Raw genomic sequence first — 22241 nt, forward strand, 5'->3', positions numbered from 1 at the left:
GATGAGAATTGGTGGGTGGCGTCTTTGCAAGCTATCTGATCCTGAGATAAACAGCAGACAAGCAGGGATTTTCCCAATATTTCTTCCAGTCTCAAGGAACAAGCAAGCACAAAGGGAACAGGCAATGGAGAATCTAATGAATGCCTTGTGCTTTTGGCTACTTGGGAATCTGTCTCAGCTTTTCCAGCTGATTGGTGCTTTGGTCTTGACCTGTGTGACTCTGAAAGCCATCCAACTACTTCAGACAAGACAGAAACTACTCAAGGCCTTCAGGGATTTCCCAGGACCTCCCTCTCACTGGCTGTATGGCCATGTTCTCATGGTAAGGGATTATCTGCCATTCTTGATAAGGCTTGGGTGATGCCCAGGATGCTGGTACATTGCAGAATTAATGCATTTTGGCACCACTTTAACTGTCATGGCTCCATCCCGTGGAATCCTCGGATTTGAGGTTTGTTGTGACACCAGAGCTCCCTAACAGAGAAGGCTAAATATCTCATTAAACTACAAATCCCAGAATTTCATAGCATCAAGCCATGGCAGTTAAAGCGGTGTCAAACTGAATTAATTCTGCAGTGTAGATACAGCTGCCCCTCACTTTGTAAAACTGCATTTTTTCCTTTTTATAATGAACTGAAGATGAATTTGTAAAATCCAGTTCAATCAATTATTATTATACTTTATTTATATAGCACTGTAGGTTTACATAGCGCTGTACATACAGACAATAAAATCGATAAAAATGAAACCTGCCAATGACATAAATTCTACAAAATACATGTAAAACAATAGATAATATTACAAAATAGAATTCGATAAAATAAGGAGGCAACAGATTGAGAACATTAGAGATCAAATAAAATAAAATATCAGATAATAACCGGATAAACAGTCACACAATGCCTGGGAATGCTTCCCTGAACAATATAGTCTTCGACTCAGTTTTGAAACTGGTTGAAGAAGTGATGACCCTTGCTTGTGGGGGAAGGAGATTCCAGGAGTGAGGGGCAGCAAGTGAAAAGGGGTGAATCCGGGACAGGGCAGTGGACAGCTTGGGCTGGGACAGCAGACCTTGACTACCAAAACGGAGGGTACGAGTGGGAATGTGGGGAGAAAGAAGTTCATGGGGCAGCCCATGCAGAGCTTTAAAAGTTAACAACAGAAGCTTATACCAAATACGGAAGGGAAAGGGGAGCCAGTGAAGGGATGATAATAGAGGAGAAATATGGTCAAAATGGCGAGCAGATGTAATAATGTGTGCAGCTGAATGCTGGACTGAAATTAAAGGATGTGAGAGAGGAAGCCCTACCAGAAGGAGGTTACAATAATCTAGTCATGAGACGACCAGAGCATGGACCAGAGTCTTGCAGTAGAGGCCAAGAGAAATGGATGGATTTTAGTAATATTGTAGAGAAAGAATTGACAGGCCTTGGCTGTGGCCTGGATCTGGGGGATACATAACAGAGAAGAATAAATGAATAAGACTTAACAGATAAGGTAGCAGCTGTACAACTGGACAATTTGTGGTAAATGAATGCTTTGATTCTTTGTTGGTTCCGTAACTTGAGGCTGATTGCTGACTTTGGGAATTATACTGGATGCCTGCAGCTCCCCCTAGGAGTAAGGCTGCACAACATGGAACATGCTGGAAAAATTACCATAATAAAAAGTCCCAACTTGATGGGGCAGAGAGCTAGGATGGTATAGTCAGTGATTTGAATATTGGACTAGGGCTGTGGGAGACCAGGATTCTAATCCCTGCTCAACCATGGAAACCCCACTGGGCTACTTGCATTTTCTCAGCCTTAGAGGAAGGCAGACGCAAACCGCCTCAGATGTAATCTGGCCAAGAAAATTTTAGGATAGGGTTGGCACAAGTTGGAGTTGATTTGAAGGCACATAATAAAAACAGTGATTAGAGAAGGGATTGCCAAAGTCTCCCTTTGCCACCATGAAGCTGTAAATAAGCCAGTTATTTTTTACTATCAACAAGTTGTTCATAGCTTTAAACCTTGTTCTGTTAAACATGTGAAAGAAAAAGATAATCCTATAAATAATAGCAGAAGCATAGCTAAATGCTACTGATCCGGTCCTTATGATCACGCCAACATATATGGTTTGTGATGATGCCCGGTTTAGCAGCTAGCTTGCCTGGTTTCAGAGAGAGATGAGGCATAGAAGAAATAGTTCACTGAGGACACATTTCATAGAGAAAATGTACCGTAACTGAATAGTTGTGTATTACCTGGTTATGACCGATAAATGGAACCTCCAGGTTTAATGGCAGTACATCTAAAAATAGCCAATGATACAAGAGGAAGAACAAGTGGTAGACTTGTGATGAGTTTGGCACTTGGCAATGATAAGGAGAGAAATGTGCATATAATAGTTAAGCCTGGAGGTTCTTTTGTTGGTGGTACTAGCTAGCAAGAGAGAGAGGATCAGCTCAAACTACACCAGTCAACATCATTCCACACATAGATCATTAGTATATACACATTCTCTTCTCTCTCCCTTTCACACACACATAGCATGTTCCTGTCTCCTCATTTGTGCAGCTGGGGGGGAAAAATCTTGCTACCTAATATTAACACATACAGGTTGAGTCTCTGTTATCTGAAAAGCTTGGAACTAGAAGTATTTTGGATTTCAGATTTTGCAATATTTGCATATACATAATGAGATATTGTGGAGATGAGACCCAAGTCTATACGTGAAATTCATTTATGTTTTGTATACACATACACATAGCTTGTAGGTAATTTTACACGTAATATTTTACATAGCTTTGTGCATGAAAAAGTTTGAATACACTGAATCATCAAAAAACAAAGATGTCACTATCTCAGCCATCCATGTGGCCAATGTTGGATTATGGAGGATTTCAGATTATGGAATTCTAGATATGGGATATTCAGCTTCTATTGGGATTTAGTTATTTTCTTATTCTAGAGGAAAATAAAACTAGGCCAAATATATGAATTTTTTTTTGCACATGCTCTGTAAAACTACAATTTATAGATTTTAATTAATTTATTAAAATGGTCCTCTGCAACAATGTACAGCAAGGCACTGTTGGGAGAGACCTAAATATTAACCTCACCATGTCACCCCAGGTAAGACATAGAGATGGAATGAGCCCTGAATCTGATTAGGAAGTAAGAAACCCACCCGCAGACAGCATTGGCCATGGCATCCCAATCCCACCCACTAAGGCTCTCAGTCCAACCAAGAGCTGAAAACACTAAGCATTTATAGAACCTCTTAGCTTAAGCAAGCATTTGTAAAATAGATTTCAGACATACAATCTTCCCTCCTTCCATATTACCCCTCTGAGAACAAGGTTTGCTTGATCATTACAGGATGTACAGGCTTATTTTGCTCTAATCTCAGGGTTGAGGAAGCTGTCTCCACTTTTTGTTTAGCCAACCCTGAGTACGCCCTATGGAGTTACATCAGGATTTGAAATATCAGAAACTTAGCAGTTACTAACAAATGTAAGAGCAAACAGTTCTGGTGTCTCTTAGGGGCTCGACAGGCTGCCCCTTTTAGCAGTGGATCAGAGCCATGGCAACTACATGCCACGGTTCCAATCTTTCCTTTCTGCGGCACAAAAAGGAGCAACAAAAAGTGGCTCCTTTTTGTGCCCTGAAAAGGGTGCCATAGCTGCTGGCATGCAGCTTTTCTACACTACTTTGGTGCTGCGTCGTGTGGACGCAGTGCCAGAGGAGTGCCATTACGCCATGTGCCATGTGGTGCGGCATGTGCCATCATGCTGGCCTGGGGGCAGAGTTGGGTGTGAGTCATGTGGATGCCACATCCGAACTCTGCCCCCAGGCCAGCCTTAATTGCTGGTCTGTACAGCCCCTAACCACAACAAAATGAGACTAAAAGACCCTAAAGACATATTTCATGGTAACAGCATACACTCCCATTATACCTCTGTGTGCAATCTGTTGGGAGGAGGGGTTCAATAACACTTTGACTAGGAATCAAAGGATGGCAGTTATCCATAGCACAATACATTGTGTAGAAAAGGGAATCATGTGTATGTTTACTCACAAGCAGAAGTAGACACTTCCTTCCAGGTATTGATTATGGGATTGCAATATAATTCAGGTCATGCTTTCAAGCAAATGATACCAGAAGTAAAGGGATGGAGGAGATCCACACAGCAAACCATGAAATGAGTCTTCTGAAGTCACAGCAGCAGCTCAGTGCACAAAGGAGCAGGAGGGCTTTGCACAGCAAATAGAGCAAGATGAAAACCAAAATTATAAAGGCCACTTCTGAGAACCCAGAAAAACTATTTAAAAATATCAAATATTTTGCTTTCTGCTCATTACTTTTTATGACCAATACAGTTCCTTGAGTTGATAGAAGAACCCGTAGGTGAGACCTTATGAGCTCTTTGCTCTTTCCTTCCATGGCAAGTTCTCACCATGTTTCTAGCCTCCTTCCCTCTACAAAGTAATTTTCCTTGTTTATTCTGTTTTCAGCACAACATTTAGAAGTACAATATCCTGATTATGTTCATTTGTAAACTCACAATGCAGATGAAATCTGGGGATGAACTGAGAAATCTAGTAAAATGGACTGAAGAATATCCACATTGTTTCCCTCTGTGGTATGGAGGTTTCTTAGGTGCCTTGGCCATCAACCACCCTGAATATGCTAAAACTGTATACAGCAGAGGTGGTAAGTATTTGCATGCAACTGATTGCAGGACACTCTAAACTCTGATTGTAAAAACCTGCCCCCACATTTCTGCTTAGAGCAGCATAGTGTTGTTCTTGGGCAGTAGTGTCACTACGGGGGCACTACACGCCAGAGGGGGGTGACACACGGTATCCCCCACCTCCTCCCCTCCTTGCTACAGATCATTGTTGTTGTTGTTGTTGTGTCCCTTTAAAAGTAGTTTCTTGCTGATGCTAGCTCTAAGAGACAACCCTATCATGGGGTTACCTTGCCAAGTTTCTTGGGGTATGTGCGCTGAGACCGATAGCGGGTGGCTTGCCCAAGGGTCACCTAGTAGCTGAGCTGGCATTCAAAGCTAGATCTTAGGTTGGCCGTGATTTCATCCTGACTTTTGTAACTCTTGGACAACCCCTCACCAGTCCTTGTGCCACCTGCAAAGAAAGGCAAGTGGGGGGTCACTTCTATCCAGCAAAAAACAATCTCTGCCCAGCTCCTTCTCCTCCTCTTCTCTCTCTTCCTCCCTCCTGCTGCCCTTCAAAATAACATGTCCGAGGCTTTAGGTTTGTTCCACCTCTAAGTGATCTCTGTAGTATTGCTGAAGACTACAATCATGGTGATCTCAAGCAACTTATCTAGCTCAATGTGTGTGACAATGCTCATAATGGAATTGAATTGGTTTATGCAACCATGGATGGGGAAACAATGTGTGGGGAAGCTAGAAATAGCTCTGTTGTCATAATCATACCATTATTTGATACTGTTTGACCTACCTCCATATGATGGGCATAGCTGAATGGAGGAGAGAAATAAAGATGTACTCTGCCATAAGATGCTATAAAGATGTACTCTGAGATGATGAAGACATCTTGGTTCTCTGCCAGGATTGTACTTGCACATGCTGGCCTGAAAAGCTTTGAGTGATAAGAGACTATATATATAGTTATATTTATGAGATTGGAAGATCACACAGAACCCTCAATGGCTCTCTGTGACCCACTTGTATCACTCTATGTAGACACGAGTGTTCCTGCCTTGGATGCCATCACTGGTTCGAGTCATAGATGGATGCTCTCTGGGTTATCTCTAGTTGTATTGCTTTGGGTAATCATGTTGTGTAGCTTGGCGATGTGACCAGTTCTGGCCAATTAATGACTTAGTACTATGGGACCTACCAACTGATATTTGGATTATTATTAAGTAATATATGGCTATTAACACCCTTTCTGAGAACCAGCATGGTGTACTGTTTTGAGTGTTGGACTAGGACTCTGGAGACCAGGGTTAGAGACCTTGGGCAAGACACACACTCTCAGCCTCAGATGATCACAATAGCAAACCCCTTCTGAATAAACTTACCAAGAAAACTGCATGATAGCGTTGCCTTAAGGTTGCCATAAGTCGTAAACCAGCATTCAAGTTACCTTTCTACATTTCTGCCTCTCTAAGGGAACATTTGATTATTGCATGTAAGGAGACAGTGTCAAACCCCTGTTGGGGGGAAAATCTGGATTCTTTGGTTCACTTTGTAATGTACCTATCTAGTATCTAATGTACCCTTCTTATTGGGAAAGATGGTGGCTTCTTAGTTCCAGGTGGCCTTGGATTATTCTGATGACTTGATTCCATACCAGTCTGGTTTCTGAACTTTTGGCCCGGTACAGATGGGCAGAAAGTGCTGTGCTTGGGCCAAAATTAAGGTTCGGGAGCGTGCAGCAACCGCACGCTCCTGAACTCTAGTTTGTAACGGCGGCACCATCATAGTGGCCTCCGATCCAGATGGGGGCCACCATGATGACACACGCACTGCACAGCGTCCAAACATTGCTGGCAGGAAGTGGAATCACCTTTTGCAGTGCCTTTTCCTGTTTGCAGCACTGCAAAAAAGAAGCCACTTTAGGCAGCTTCTTTTTGGCAGCACGTCGATGCTACAGTGTGTGGCTGCTGCAGCACTGATTCAGGGCAAAGACGGGTAGTGTGCAGCTGCCTGTCTGTCGAGCCCCTTTGTCACCCTTTATGGATGACTTACTCTGCAGTGTAGCCAGAGAAAGTATAATACTATTTGTTCTCTTGGACCACTCATTGGCCTTGAAAACCATTAGCTATGGTATGGTATTTCTGGGATACCTGGCCAATGTAAAAGTGGGGCATAGCATTGTAATATTTCTCTGAAATATAGCCTACAGCATCTGAAATTTGTTAGCAGTCTCCCATCCAAGTACTAACCAGGGCTGACTCTGCTTAGCTTCCAATACCAGATTTCTTTTAATTTATTTCCATGATTTCTTTTAAGTTATTTTAGGATCAAGGCTAATCTGTATTATCATTCATAAAGAAATCAATTTATCAGTGTTTGTTCTCCTGCTTCAATACACTACTAAAACCTTCCTCTCCTTCTCATCATTTTCCCCCACTGACTTTGCCAACTACTTCATCACAAAAGTCACTACTATTCGATCTGAAATAGTTCCTCCCGACTTGCCCCCTACCACTAACCTCCTGGTACCTTCTACTAATAAACTCTCTGGGTTTCCCCCTGTTTCTCTGGATGAACTCTCTAAGCTGCTAAATTCTTCCAAACCTACTACCTGTTCTCTTGATCCTATTCCCTCCCGTCTCCTAATCTCTATAGCCCCTTCTCTCCTGCCCTCGCTCCTCTATATCTTTAATCTCTCTCTCTCTATGGGTTCCTTCCCTTCTGACTTCAAACATGCTCTCGTTTCCCCAATTCTGAAGAAACCCTCTCTCGACCCCTCTTCTTTGTCTAGCTATCGTCCAATTTCTCTTCTTCCTTTTCTTTCTAAGGTCCTAGAACGGGTCGTTTATTCTCGCTGTATTAAGTTTCTTGAAGCCAACTCCATCCTAGACCCTTTCTAGTCTGGCTTCCGCCCACGGCACTCTACAGAGACAGCCCTCACCAAGATCTCAAACGATCTCTTGCGGGCCAAGGCAAACGGCCTCTACTCTATTCTCATTCTTCTTGATTTGTCTGCGGCCTTTGGCACTGTTGATCCCTGTCTCCTGGTTGATTTACTTTCTGACCTTGGGTTCTCCGACTCTGCTCTCAACTGGTTTAAATCTTACTTGTCAGAAAGATCTTTTGCAGTGGTCACGGGTGGTCAGACTTCGTCTTCTGTTCCCCTATCTGTTGGAGTTTCCCAGGGCTCTGTCTTGGGTCCCCTTCTGTTCTCTCTATACACATTGTCCCTAGGTAAACTCATCAGTTCTTTTGGTTTCTCCTATCATCTGTACGCCGACAACACTCAGCTGTATCTGTCCACCCCTGACCTTTCGACGGGGCTTGAACAGCAAGTTTCTTCTTGTCTGACTGCCATCTCTCAGTGGATGCGGCTTCGGCGATTGAAGCTCAACATGTCTAAGACTGAGCTTCTTGTCTTTCCACATAAACCCACCCTTCCCTATTCCTTTTCTGTTTCTGTCAATGACACTTCTATTCAACCGGTTCATCAAGCCCACAGTCTTGGCTTCATTTTTGACTCTTCTCTATCATTTATTCCCCAGATCCAGGCCACTGCCAAGGCCTGTAGATTCTTTCTCCACAACATTGCCAAGATCCATCCATTCCTCTCAGCCTCTACTGCCAAGACTCTGGCCCATGCCCTAGTGGTTTCGCAACTAGATTATTGTAACCTCCTTCTGACAGGGCTTCCTCTTTCACACCTCCATCCTTTAATCTCTGTCCAGTATTCAGCTGCCCGTATTGTCACATCCGCTTGCCGCCTTGACCATGTTTCTCCTCTTCTATCCTCCCTTCATTGGTTCCCCTTCCGCATCCGGTACAAGCTTTTGTTATTGACTTTCAAAGCCCTCCATGGATTGGCCCCTCCTTACTTATCTGACCTTCTTTCTCCTTACATTCCTACTCGCACCCTCCGCTCTGGTAGTCAATGTCTCCTGTCACAGTGTAGGACTACCACTGCCCCTTCCCGAATTCGTCCTTTCTCGCTTGCTGCCCCTTACTCCTGGAACTTTCTTCCCCCACATGCACACCTCATCACTTCTCTACCCAGTTTCAAAACTGAGTTAAAGACTATATTGTTTAGAGAAGCATTCCCAGAGGTGAGCCCCTCTCTGACCCAGGAAGCCTCCTTTTAAGCATCCATTAAGAACCCAAGCCCTTCCTCCAGTCCATCTGCCTTGGTCCAGGCCTCGGAGGTGGAGATGAACTGCTGGACCTGATCCCATTCCCCACCACTACTCCCTTCTCCTTTTGTGTCATGTCTTCTTAGATTGTAAGCCTGAGGGCAGGGAACCGAACTAAAAGATTGTATGTACAGCGCTGTATAAATAAAGGTTAATAATAATAATAATAATAATAATAATAATAATGATAATCTATGAATTGTGTGTATGTTCACTGTATTTTCATGTCCTTTTCTTATATTTGTCTTTATTATATAATTGAAATTATTAGTAACAGAGAAGAAAATCTAATTGTTTTCCCTTACTTATCACATTGTTACCCTGACACAAGGTGTTCTCTCTTGTTCTACACAGATCCCAAATGTCCAGCCCTCTATAACTTCATTGTTCCATGGATTGGTATGTATTTTTCATTTTTTACTTTTTTATGTTAAGAAAGATTTCTGCGGGAAGAGAATTTGCAGTCTGAAGTACAATCCTGCTTTAATTTTTTTTAAAACAATAGTCTGCCAGTCATGCACGATATGTACATATGTACAAAATTAATTCCATATATGAAGAAGCTAATCTTAAAGGAGAGTGCAATTGCTCATAACTGAAGTGTTACAGGGACGCTGCTTATAAGGTAAGCTGCTCCAAAACTGTTCAAACATTAAAATCCTCACAGTTTCTATAGTTTAGAAAAACTGCACCTGCAGAACTAATAATAATAATAATAATAATAATAATAATAGACAACTGGCATCTATTTTTAAAATGATGAGGTATACAGTTCTGCCAGATATTAAGCCAGTCTGTTAAAAATTGCTGTGATTACAAGCCAAAAATATGCTGAAAATTGACACATTGATCATTATTTTTCCATTTTTAAAACAGGGATATCATGGGGAGCAGGGTGTTTTGGTGAAAATTACTGATCTGTTTATTGAGGATTGCTACAATAGGTTTGTTTTAGGGAAGATTTGGGGCTTGTTGGTTTGGTTAAGAAACAGTCCAAAATTGATAAAGATTCTCCTGCCTGCTCAAGCAAATGCCAGGAGCAATCCATTAGGAATATTTTAGCCCCATTTCCCAAATTTTCAGCTTTCATGAAAAATGTAAGGTTGGTTTTTCTCCAATTATTATTATTACTACCCCTGCCAGAATCTAGCTATGGGATCCTGGGAAATGTAGAAAAAATACCTGTAATATTTTCATATTCAGGTGTTTTGAAGAAGGTACAATATCCATGTAGGCATTCAAATTTGTTTGTGCCCCACAGATCTCTATGAGCTGTTAAGGAGCTAGCACCTTTAAAAGGGGACAGATTTCTGTAGAGCTAGAACATTCTTTCTCTGTTTTCAAAACTGAGCATTATATCATATGTATCTCTCATCAGGTCTTGATCCTGTACCATGAACCTTTGAATGTGGTAGTTAACCCACTGTCTTTTGTTGGGAAATGTGAGAGATAGTACTGGACTTCTCAAAAATCAAATTGGGAAACAGAAGCTGACCAACTACCAGTCCCACACCGACCCACAGGCATATGATCTAGAAGAGAAAAGAAATAAGCTTAGCCTCTTTGTAAAACATATACAAGTAGCTTTACTTACAAATTGCTTGTCCATAGACACAGTCTTAAGGAGGAGAGATAGAAATAGAAAAAAATGGCTATAAGTTAGAGTGGTACAGGAAGAAAGTGGAAGTTTGCAAACATGGATTAGCAGTCAGTGGGCACAGCTATGCAAAGATTGCTAACTCTTATTATTTTTCATGTCTTATGTTTCTCATCTTTTCTCTTTTCTTAGGAATGGGACTGCTGACCCTAAATGGACCAAAGTGGCAGCAACACCGGAAGCTGCTCACTCCAGGATTCCATTATGAGATTCTGAAATCTTATGTGACTCCAATGGTGGAGTCAGTCAAAGTGATGCTGGTAGGAAACATAATTGCCAACCTGCTGATACATCAAAAAGAGTACTGCAATTCATAGATGAAAGAATACCCAGAACACTAGAACTAATGCTTTGATAAATTCATAAACATAAAGTAGTGACCTCAGTCAATTATACAGGGAATCTAATAATATGGGGAAGAAAGCTGGGCAGCCCAAGACCTTGGCTGTAGATATGACACAAAATGTTTAGAGGGGGAAACTGACTAGCTTTTCCTCTCTGGTGCTACTATTCTTCCTTTTGTATTTGTTTTTATTTACTAATTAAGTAGTAATATACTTTGCTATAATTGGTGATCTTAGGGAGAAGTAATAAAAACAATTTAAAGTTAGTATACAGGTTGTGGCTCCCTTATCTGAAGTCTCACGTCATGCAGAGGAAATGACATCATAGGGCTGCATCGCAGTCCTTATGATGTTGCAAAGAAGAAGTTACTTTAGGCAGCTTCTTCCTGGCAGCGGATTGTTGGCTGCACCAATGACCCAGAAGAGAAAGGGGCCGCCCACTGAGTGAAGATGCAACAATCAGAAACAGAACTGTTGTTGCAGTCCTTCATCTCAGCCTTGCTTGCTGGCAGGAGGCAACTGGGAATGGTGATCCTGCTGTTTCCTGCCAGCTGAGCAGACCTCCTTCACTTGATGCAGCTGCTGGCTGTTAAAGAAGATATATGGTGAGGGGACCATCAGGCCATGAGATGATACTTAGTTATGGATTTTTAATTAAGCAGTTTCCAGGCAAGGTACATAGTGCTGGTTATTACCTTTAAAGCCCTACATGGTTTGGTTTCAGGTTACCTATCGGATCACCTCCTCCCATATAATCCACCCCGTACACTCAGGTCCTCTGGCTAACAGGACTAGACTGGCAAGTGTCACTTAGACTGTGGAATGACCTGCTGACAGATATTCAACAGCTACACATGCTCTCTGAATTTAAAATAGCATTAAAGACCAATCTCTTCCAGCAGCTCTACCCAGTTGATTTTAAATTATGAATTTTGTATTGATGTATTTTTAATTTTAGGTTTTGATGCTTTTTATGTATTCTATATTTATGTGTTTTAACCTTTGTATTTAAACAGTTTTATGTGTTTTAATCTATGTTGAACCCCACCTAGAGCCTTGAGGAGAGGCGGGTAAGAAATAAAAATTAGGATATTGGCCATTAATATTAACCTTAAGCTTTACAATAATCAGTCACCAATATTCTGAACTCAGTACTTCAGCTTCATGGTGTGTCACAATTTTATTTGTTTCTTCATTTCAATTTATAGTTGAAGATATAAGTAATGATCCCAAGGGACACTTAATATTAATCAAAAGCTATCCAAGGGACAGCTATCCTGGTTTTGAGGGAAAAGCCTGGTATAAATAGTGATAACAATGATGCAGATGACAATAAGAGCAACAACTTAATTAAAGTATGTGGATGCTGTCAAAGAGACAGATTCCAAGTTGAGGATAATTAAGAAAGGAATCAGAAATACAATGGATATCATAATTCCTTTATACAAATGTATGATACAAACATATTTGAAATATTGTGTATAGGTCTTGACACTGAACCTCTGAAGAATATTCAGTGAACTTCTCTAGGGGCTTTCTGTGTTAACTATTATATCTTTAAAAGGTGCCTCTGTTGATATGCTATGGTTAATTTCACTTTCACCTCTACCTTTGTGACAGACTGGTGGACCAAAGTCCCAAATGTGTCTGTTCAACAGAATAGATACATGGAGTTTGTGCACTTGAAGCTATCATTCTATATTAAATTATCCACCCGGCAACTACTACCATCTAGTATCTCCAATGGAGATATTCATAGAAGATTGAAAAGGGAAGAATAGAGACTTGCCACCACTCTTCTAGCCTTCCCTTTTCCACACAACAACAGAAGTTTTAGATATCTATTTAGGAATGTAGAGATATCAACATAAAGCTACAAATCTGTGCACCCTTACCTAGGAGTGGTATAGAGGTTTGAGTGTAGGGCTAATTCTCCATGAGATTTACACCCCCACTCAATCCTGGAAGCTTACTGGGTGACCTCGGGGAAGTCACACTCTCTTAGCCTTAGAGGTTTGTTTGTTTGTTTTATTTCCATGCTACCTTTCTCCCAGAAAGGGACCCAAGGGGGCTCACAACATAGAAACATCTCAAAAGACTTTGCAATAAAATTTTTAAAACAATTAAAAATCATCTGATAAAACAGTATTAAAATTAACACAATAAACATACAAAAGTTAAAAACATAACTAAAACACCCCATATAAAACCACCTTGTCGTGTGTGTGTGTGTGTGTGTGTGTATATATATGTATTAAAAAGGAAGGCAATGGTAAATCTCCCCCAAATCTTGCCAAGAAATCTCTATAATAGGGTCACCATAAGTCAGAGTTGACTTCAAGGCACATAACAAAATGCCTTAAACCTATGCCTTAAACATAACAACAAAGAGCTATTAAACAACTCTAAATAAACATGTGTAAGTTTGTACTGTTACTGGTATAAATTCTATTTCATATTTTCTTGAGATTGGTGTTAATTTTCTGTAAACTGGGAACACAAAACAGATAATGAAAAGCAACTGATGTCTTTTGATGGAGAACAGGACTCTACAGATTTGTGAGTGTGTGTGTTACATTCCTGTCTCTATGTTTCTTTGGAAGGAAAAATGGGAGAAGTTGGTATTGGAAGACCCAGAAGTATCAGTGGAGATGCATGAACATGTCAGCTTGATGACCCTTGACAGTATCATGAAGTGTGCCTTCAGTTGCCAAAGCAACTGCCAAATGGATAGGTCAGTTAAAAATACCATTGTGCTTTAATATAATGCTTTTTCTGAGTAATGACAGTTAAAAGTATCATCATATTTGAAGGAGGTACTTTTTCTGAATATTGACAAATTGAGGTTAGCATGTAGTATAGAAAGGTTGTCAGGTCTTTCAAGTCTTCATGACAAGAATAAGACTTGAGCTTCCCTGGATTCATCTATGTTTTGTTTCCTTTTCAAAGGGAGAATTCCTATGTTAAAACTATCAGTGACCTCACCTTTCTGGTTTATCAAAGAGCGAAGACACCTCCATACCACAGTAACCTCATTTACTGGTTCTCTTCTCAAGGCCGCCAATTCCGCAAGGCCTGTAGATTAGCTCACCTCCACACAGGTATATCCTATTCATATTTCTCTGTGTCAAGGACCAGGAACTTGTAGTCTCTCAGATATCAGAAAGCTTACTCCTATCAACTGTAACCCTAGCCAGTGTTGAAGGATGATGGAAACTGAAATCTAACAATATGCAGAGAGCAGAGACATAGCCACGTTAGTCTAGAATATCAATGTGCAAAGTGATGTTCTAGAACCTTTTCTACAACTGTGCAAAAGAAGTTGTAGAAAAAGCTTTTGTAGACTTGTTCTACTTCCTCAGATTCTTGGAGGAAGCATCTGAGGAAGCAGACCAAGTCTACGAAATCTTATGTTACAACATTGTTTGCTCAGCTAGTCTCAAGGGTGCTACACCGTCCCTTTGCATACTAATATGCAGAGAGTCACACATTCCCTATTCCTACTCTACACCATGTATTCTGGTGTAGTATTTTTGTGCAAGTAGTGTTAAACAGGTATTTAATCAAGCCAGCACTGTATTTCTATTTGTTCACCTTTACATCTCATTTTTAAATTAAATGGGATTTTAGTTCTTCCATTGCAGACCCTCTCTTTTTATGTTTTTCTTGACTCTGGTTCTTCTGTCTTTTTCCTTTTTTTCATCTGACTTGGCACTGATCTTCAGTTATAAATTCAATACTAATTTCAGTTAACTGCATACTACTTGTCAGTGATTTCTCCAGTTCTCCATTGCTGGATTATCTTATTTATATATAAATTATATAAATGTATATAAAGACAGATCACATCAACAGCATCAGTAAAACTGAATGTACCTTCCCAGAAATTAAAGCTATATCTGCATGCAGAAGCAATCCAGACTGATACCACTTTAACTGTCATGGCTCAGGGCTGGAGAATTATGAGAACTGTAGTTTTGTGAGATATTTAGCCTTCTCTGTCAGAGAGCTCTGGTGCCACAACTAACTATTATTCCCAAATTTCCATGGCATGGAGCCATGGCAATTAAATTGATGTCAAACTGGATTATTTCTGCAGTGCTGATACAGCCTATGTAAAAAATATGGTTTCAGGAAACTGCAATGTAATCCTTGATTGGATGAAGGATACTTCTTTGTATTCTGTTTGTGCGTTTTACTCTTCTCGTATCTCTAATGTAGATCAAGTAATTAGAGAGAGAGTAAAGGTCCTCAAGAATGAGCAAAAGCTTGAGAGGTTTCTGAAGAAAAGGCGCTTGGATTTTCTAGATATTCTTCTTTGTGCAAAGGTGAGTGGTGCGACCATTTCACAAGAGGCAAGGGGCATGGAAAATATGCACATGCATGCAAGGGTGTAAGAGAGATATTGTAACATAATAGAGATGGTTTGATATAGGTCTCAGGGCAAGAGAGGCTGGCTGCTCAGTCTGCAATGTGCTGGATGTCTTTATAGGAGTGGGCCTTAATTATTTGCACCAGTATTTCATAAAGTGAGTCCTTTCAAAAAGATATAGATAGTCATTAGTGAGTAAGATGTGGAACAGAGGTGGGCAACCTCATGATATGAAGTCGAAAGCTTTCACAGCCAGCATCCATAGTTTTTTGTGGGTTTTCCAGGCTATATGGCCATGTTCTGGAAGAATTTATTCCTGATGCTTTGCTTGCATCTTCAGAGAATGGATGGCATCTTCAGAGAATCACAAAAAACAACCTGCTGATGTTTACATAGTTTAGACTGATCTTCCATAAACACCAGCTACTATAGCCAAATCATGGGCATTGTAATCCAAATATCTGGAGGGCCTCAGATTCCATGCCTCTGAGGTGAGAGAACAATAGTCAGAGAAGGTTACTAATGCAATAGCTTGGGCTCCTATTCTGTATGTCATCTTAATATATCTCAGTAGTTGTCTCCACCTTGAAAATATATATTAGTGATAAACTGTATTTGGTGTTTTTTTTAAACCATCAAATTGATAGTCTTCATACATTTTTAGGATGAAAATGGAAATCCATTAGCTCATGAAGATCTACGTGCTGAGGTGGACACTTTCATGTTTGCAGGCCATGATACTACAGCCAGTGGGATTTCTTGGCTGTTTTACTGCATGGCCCAAAATCCTGAACACCAGCAGAGATGCAGAGAAGAAATAAAGGAAGTCCTGGGGGACCAAGAATCAATTCAATGGTGGGGCACAATATTCTTTTTAACTTTCTTTTAGACTGGACTGCTTAACTGCAGTAACACTTACATCTGGGGGGGGGGGGACCTTGAAAACTCGCTTTATTGAACAGGAACTCCCAGCCACCATGACCAGTTACAGTTCTGGGAATTATAGTCTAGAAAGTATATTTGGCCCTCCTTACCCACAGATTTTTTATCCACAGATTCAAGCATCCATGGCTTGAAAATATTTCCCCAAAAAAGTATAAATTCCCAATAGCAAACTTTGATTTTCCATTTTATATAAGGGACACCATTTTGCTATTCCATTTTATTTAATGGAACTTGAGCATCCATGGATTTTGTTATCTTTGGGGGTCCTGGAACCAAACCACAGCTGATACCAAGGGCACACTGTAACATATCCAGATTCTGAGAGAGATTTTATTTCACACTTTTCCCTCCTGAATAAATAGAAGTGGCATAGATGTGGAACACCTTTCCCATATATTATTGGACATTTCTATTGGTTCTAAAACAACATAAAAGTTACTCAACCTTCTAAATCAAAATATACTTTCCACTTCTGCAGTAGCCACTGAGATCAACTGTCAATATGAGTTAAGTGTTCCATAAACAAGATTTCCCACTGTTGTCACTGGTTCTTTTACTTTACTTTACTTTACTTTACTTTTTTCTTTTTTCTTCTAGAATAAACAACAAATGTCAGGGATTGTGGTGATTCCATGATGAATCAATATCTTACATGTTTCCTTATTCCACACAATGGGAAACATAGATATATTCACATATGTGTTGCAGGGTACTGCTTCTATCAGAATATTTACAAAATCTTTCATTTTTTAAATCAATGTAGAGACTATGGGATATATAGCTTTTAGGCTATACTTATCTAATTCAAATTGTTATTCCCAACTATGATCCCACCAGCTTTCCCCACTGCCTTCACAGACATGATAGATTGAAACATGGGAGAAGGCCTTCTCTGTGGCTACTCCCACACTGTGGATTTTTTTTCCCTTGGGAAACTAGGATGGGTCTTTTGTTGTCCTTTGAGTAACCTTTCTTTCCAATCATGCCTTTGGAAATTGATTTTTAACAATGGGGTTTTAATGGTGCTGTACTGTTTTTAGTCTTTATTTAATACTGTTTTAACTTTAATTTTGTATATATCTAACTATGTGTGTTTTTATCCCATTTTATGCCTTTATATAAACTGCCGTGAGTCCTAATCCAGGAGAAAGGTGGGATATAAATAATAGAATAGATGGATGGATTGGAGCAGTGCCTCTCATTTTTACTGCCCCAACCAATTTTCAGTTTTATGCAAAAATACTCTGGACCAGTCTATACCTGTCAGTCACTTTTCATATACACTTCTGACACTATGTACCAGTATGTAAGTTATTGTACAGAGGCAAAAACTATATGGGGGCCCAATTTACACATTACAATAAGCCAGGAACCCTCAGGAATCCTGGCATACCAAGGGAAAGCAGTATGTTGATATATGCTGTCTGAGTACTACTACTTGGGTATTTGTGGGTAAATATTAACACACTTCTCAGATATCATAGTTGACCCCATGTGTCTTTTTATTTTTAAAATTTATTTCCCGCTCCAAATCAAAATTATCCAAATCATTTTTGATGATGGAAGATTTTTGGACCTTTGACTCTTATACTATTTTCCTGTTCTAAATCTCTTTCAGAATGAGTTCATATAATCTTTTTCATGTTACTAAAACCCCAAGTGTACTATTTTTATTTTTATTTTTAATGAGGGTAACAGTGTTTACCAATATCCTATGTCAGGTCTAATTAATCTCTAATTCATCCAAACATGAAGCCTTACTTTTTAAAATGTGAAATATGTTTGGTCAAGTTTGGAGCTCTAAGAAAAATCAACTGTTGATTCATCTTTTCCTCTGTAAATTTTCCTGACTCTCTCAATTCTATACAGGGAAGACTTGGGGAAGATGACATATACCACTATGTGCATTAAAGAGAGCCTTCGACTTTACCCTCCAGTACCCCTGATAGCTCGTGTATTGAATTCACCTCTGATTTTTGATGATGGACGAGCCCTGCCAAAAGGTCAGCTTTTCACTTGCCATATTTAATTCTTTGCATAGATGAGAGAGAAAGAATATATTATGAAGCAAATTGTAAAATGTCCTTTATCAAAACAGCTATGAAATTAAAGTCCATTTAAGGGAAACATATGTTATTATTCCCAATAAAGTACCAATTAATAAAACATTATTAATTTCAGTGAAATAAGCTAAATAACAGGATTCAATTGTGCAGAGGCCCAGTTTTTAAAATACTGCTTACCGCTTTTCAAAGGCGAAATCATGTGAACCAGTTCTACACATGATTGAGAGTTCATAGTTCACATTGGGGCCCATCTTGGTAGAGATGTAAGAGAGGACCTTTTCGATTGACTAATTGTAGTTCTCTGAACATTCTTTAAAGCGTCGTGTAGCAACCCATTACAATAGATGTCACCAAGGCAAAAGTGATGGTATCTTAATTTTTCTATCTGGAATGGGCAAAATTACCACATTAGTTTGCAAAGTTCCTAATAGTGAGACTATGAGTTTACAGAAAATTGGGAGTGTATTACAATGTATGATTCTTCTTCTATTCAGGTTTCTTAGTTGGACTAAGTCTATTTGGACTCCACAGAAACCCTGAAGTGTGGAACAGTCCAGAGGTAGGTGAATAAAGAATTTAGAATTGTAGAATCTTAGAAATGGAAGGGACCAGAAGAGTAACCTTGTCCAACCCGCTGCCATGCAAGTATAGCACTCCTAGAAGATGCCCACCCAGCCTCTGCTTAGAGACCTCCAACGGTGGAGAGTCTACCACCTTCTGAGGCAGTCTGTTCCACTGTTGAACATCTCTTACAGTAAAAAAAAGGTCTTCCTAATATTTAGGTGGAATCACTTTTTTTTTTTTTTTTTTGTAATTTCAATCCATGGGTTTGTATTCTAGTCTCTGGAACAAGAGAAAACAAACTGGCTCCATGACATCCCTCCAGATATTTAAAGATAGCTATCATGTCATATCTCAGTCTTTTCTCCAAGTTAAACAGACCCAGTTCCCTCAGTTGTTCCTCATAAGGCTTGGCTTTCAGACCTTTGATCATCTTGGTCACTCTTCTCTGGACTCATTCCATCTTGTCAACATCCTTCCTGAACTGTGGAGCGCAGTGATGAACATAGTATTCCAAGTGAGGTCTGAACAAAGCAGAATAGAGTGGAACTAATGCTTCCCAACATTATACTCCTGTTGATGCAGCCTGGAATTGCATTGGCTTGTTTGGGGATTGCATCACACTGCTGACTTACGTTTAGCTTGTGGTCTACTAAGATTCCTAGATCCTTTTTACATGTACTGTTTTCAAGCCAGGTGTCACCCATATATTTGTGCTTTTAATGTAGTGCATGCCTAGTAGTACAACACACCCCAGATCCACAAAACAGCACTATCTTTATTGAGCAAAGCAAAAAGTAATTTTTTTAAAAAAAAAATTGGGTCTGCATTTGGCATGTTTTACAGCATCTAAAACTTTTCCAAATGCAACTACACAGTAGATTCTTGATAAATTCTGTGGTCTCTGCCAAAGAAGAGAGCAAGTAGCCTGACACTGGAGAGACAACCTGGATCTCAAAGGAGGTTTCTTTTGTGTTGCTAATGGAGCTTAAATTTTATATCCTGGACTTTATGATTCTTTGTCTCTCAAAACATGACATGGCCAAAATGGCGGAATGGCCTCTGCCTGCATGGATATCTATCTGTACCATCTTAACTAAGAACAACAATAATAACATTCTGACAAAATGTAGGCCTATGACTCTAACATTGCCATTTTTTTTCTTTCCCCTGTATAATTTTTAACACCTTTGCCTGATGAAGAAGCCCTTGGAGCTTTAAAATCATGCACCATGTATTTTGTGCATTTTGTTGGCCCAATAAAAGGTATCAGTGCTTTGTGGATTTTAGATATTACTGTACTTTGCTGTGCGGCCAATACAGCTACCCCTGGATATGCCTAGTAATGATCTGGTCTACTGAGAAAATAGTGGAAGAGCAAGACTTACTGAGAACTGCAATGACAAGTCTGAAAAACACTGGTAATAAGAGTCATAACAATGGGGAAGTTGGGAGGGGCGGAGTGGAGTTAAAGGAAACCCAAAAGAGGATAAGGAGATTGAATAGAAGCTAAATGAATCCAGTGCATTTGTCTGCACAGCACAAGATGTATATCAAATACTTTTGTCTAAACAGATTCTTTCAAGAATGAAAAAATTAATGAGAAAAATAATGCGACAAGCTGCTGAACAGTGTCTTTGACTTGTCTTTAAATTTTAATTTAGCACCTTGGACAGGTCTTGTAAAGTTAGAACTAAAACATGGATCAGATCAAGGTCCAAAACACACTGCAGATACAATCCAATTTGATACCGCTTTAACTGCCCTGGCTCAAAGCTAGGGAGTCCTGGGGACTGTAGTGTTTGTGAGGCATTTAGACTTCTCTAAGAGAGAGCTCTGGTGCCACAATAAGCTACAGTTCCCAGGATTCCCTAGCACTGAACCAGGGCAGTTAAAGCAGTCTCAAAGTGGATTGTTTCTGCAGTGTGTCTGGGAGCTAACAACCCCACTGAAAGTTCTCCATGTTTAAAGAAATTAGATCAACAAACTGTGTCAAGAAAGTGTCCTTTGTGTATGTGTGAAAAGCTGATTTTTTTTATGGTAGTGGGCACTTGCTATTACCTGACATCAGACTAGGAGGTGGCACATGAGGGAGTTCCAGAGAATTACCATGTATCTGGTAGATTGTGAAGTAGCTCCAAGAGTGTTTGTGGCTTCAGTGGAGATACTTAAACTTTTCATTTTCTCTTTCAGGTGTTTGATCCCATGAGATTTTCCCCAGACAATTCATGTTTACGCCATCCCTATGCTTACCTACCTTTTGCTGCTGGGCCAAGGTAGTGCTATTTAAGGACTTATCAGTTAGATGGAGTTTGTCAGTTCTGGATTTATTTACACAGACAAACAACTCTTATTCAGATGTTTTGATATCACATATACTGGGTGGGGGTGCACTTTACCAGCCTCCTCCTCCTGCTGCTGCTTTTGCAACTCCTATTTATATTTATCTAATAAGAATCAAAGAGAGTAATTGAGGATGTGGCTAAGGTTGCACAAAATTGGAAGTTGATGCATAAGCAACCATATAGCTTATTTAATGGGACTACTGTTGTGCGCTCTATGTGGGCCTGCCTTGAAGATGATTCGGAAGCTGTGGCAAGTGTAAAATGAAATGACTCAATTGCTAAGCAGTTGTTCATGGGGCTAAATGTATTTGGAGGAGTGTTCAACGTGTTGGATAATTCCTTCAACATGTGGACTAAAACATGAAAGGAAGTCACCATCCCAATGCCATAGGCACCACCAGCCGCTGCTGGATCATATCTTTCAAAACATAATACTGCTTCATCTTTTTCTTTATTCAGGAACTGCATTGGACAACAGTTTGCTATCACAGAAATGAAAGTGGCTCTTGCATTGACTTTGCTGCACTTTGAGCTGAAACCAGATCCAGCAAACCCTCCAGTTCCTGTTGCTCAAATTGTCACACGCTCTGAGAATGGAATACATTTGAAGCTGAAGAAACTCCTTTGACACATGTAATCCTGGTTCTGTGAGATGCCTAGCCACAAAGCTGGCCACTTTCCTAACTAGGACTAAAATGTGATACAAGACTCCAATCTAAAGTTGTCTATGGGCCGGTACATACCATCCCTTAGCGACGCCCTCGTCACGTGTTAGGGTTGCCTTGGGGCGCCCCACCCACATGCCCCTGAACTCTAGCACATGACCAGGGTGCAAAAATGGCAGCGCCTTGTATACATGGGTGCCGCCATTGTTACACAAGTGCTGCGTGGCTTCCACACACCACTGCTTGGTGCTTGCGTAACCAGTGCACCACTGGTGCACTGGTTACGCCACCACCGTGGCTTGAAAAGAACTCGTTTTTCACTGGTTCTTTTTCCACTGGCAGGAAGCCGCACAGTTTGGCAGCTCTATATGGTGCACATCGCCATGATGCTCCTCTGGCACTGCATCCATATGATGAAGTGCTGAAG

At 40.2% G+C, this 22241-nt stretch overlaps 1 protein-coding gene across 2 annotated transcripts; it reads left to right on the plus strand.

The window, feature by feature from the left end:
• Positions 1 to 124: 124 nt before the first annotated feature.
• LOC149316253 (cytochrome P450 4B1-like) lies at positions 125 to 22024 on the plus strand. 2 transcript variants are annotated; one of them, XM_089518650.1, is made up of 12 exons: positions 125 to 322; positions 4557 to 4698; positions 9214 to 9258; positions 10649 to 10776; positions 13464 to 13598; positions 13814 to 13961; positions 15082 to 15188; positions 15897 to 16087; positions 18047 to 18180; positions 18738 to 18802; positions 20998 to 21080; positions 21609 to 22024. In XM_089518650.1, exons 1-12 carry the CDS (start codon positions 125 to 127, stop codon positions 21775 to 21777), a joined length of 1545 nt encoding a protein of 514 aa, XP_089374776.1. In that variant the 3' UTR covers positions 21778 to 22024. The 2 variants fall into 2 exon arrangements, with proteins under 2 accessions (XP_089374776.1, XP_089374775.1); XM_089518649.1 differs by having other exon boundaries at positions 13464 to 13594; positions 13810 to 13961.
• Positions 22025 to 22241: the final 217 nt, after the last annotated feature.

The sequence above is a fragment of the Sceloporus occidentalis genome, unplaced genomic scaffold (assembly GCF_023333645.1).
Source record: "Sceloporus occidentalis isolate IW3139 unplaced genomic scaffold, rSceOcc1.0.p SCAF_3, whole genome shotgun sequence".
Classification (NCBI taxonomy): Eukaryota; Metazoa; Chordata; class Lepidosauria; order Squamata; family Phrynosomatidae; genus Sceloporus; species Sceloporus occidentalis.

Coding starts and splice junctions, on each gene's coding strand:
- LOC149316253 (XM_089518650.1), top strand. CDS start 125: ATGGAGAATCTAATGAATGCCTTGTGCTTTTGGCTACTTGGGAATCTG. Junction 4,699..9,213: donor AACTGTATACAGCAGAGGTG/GTAAGTATTTGC, acceptor TGTTCTACACAG/ATCCCAAATGTCCAGCCCTC. Junction 18,803..20,997: donor AAGTGTGGAACAGTCCAGAG/GTAGGTGAATAA, acceptor TTTCTCTTTCAG/GTGTTTGATCCCATGAGATT.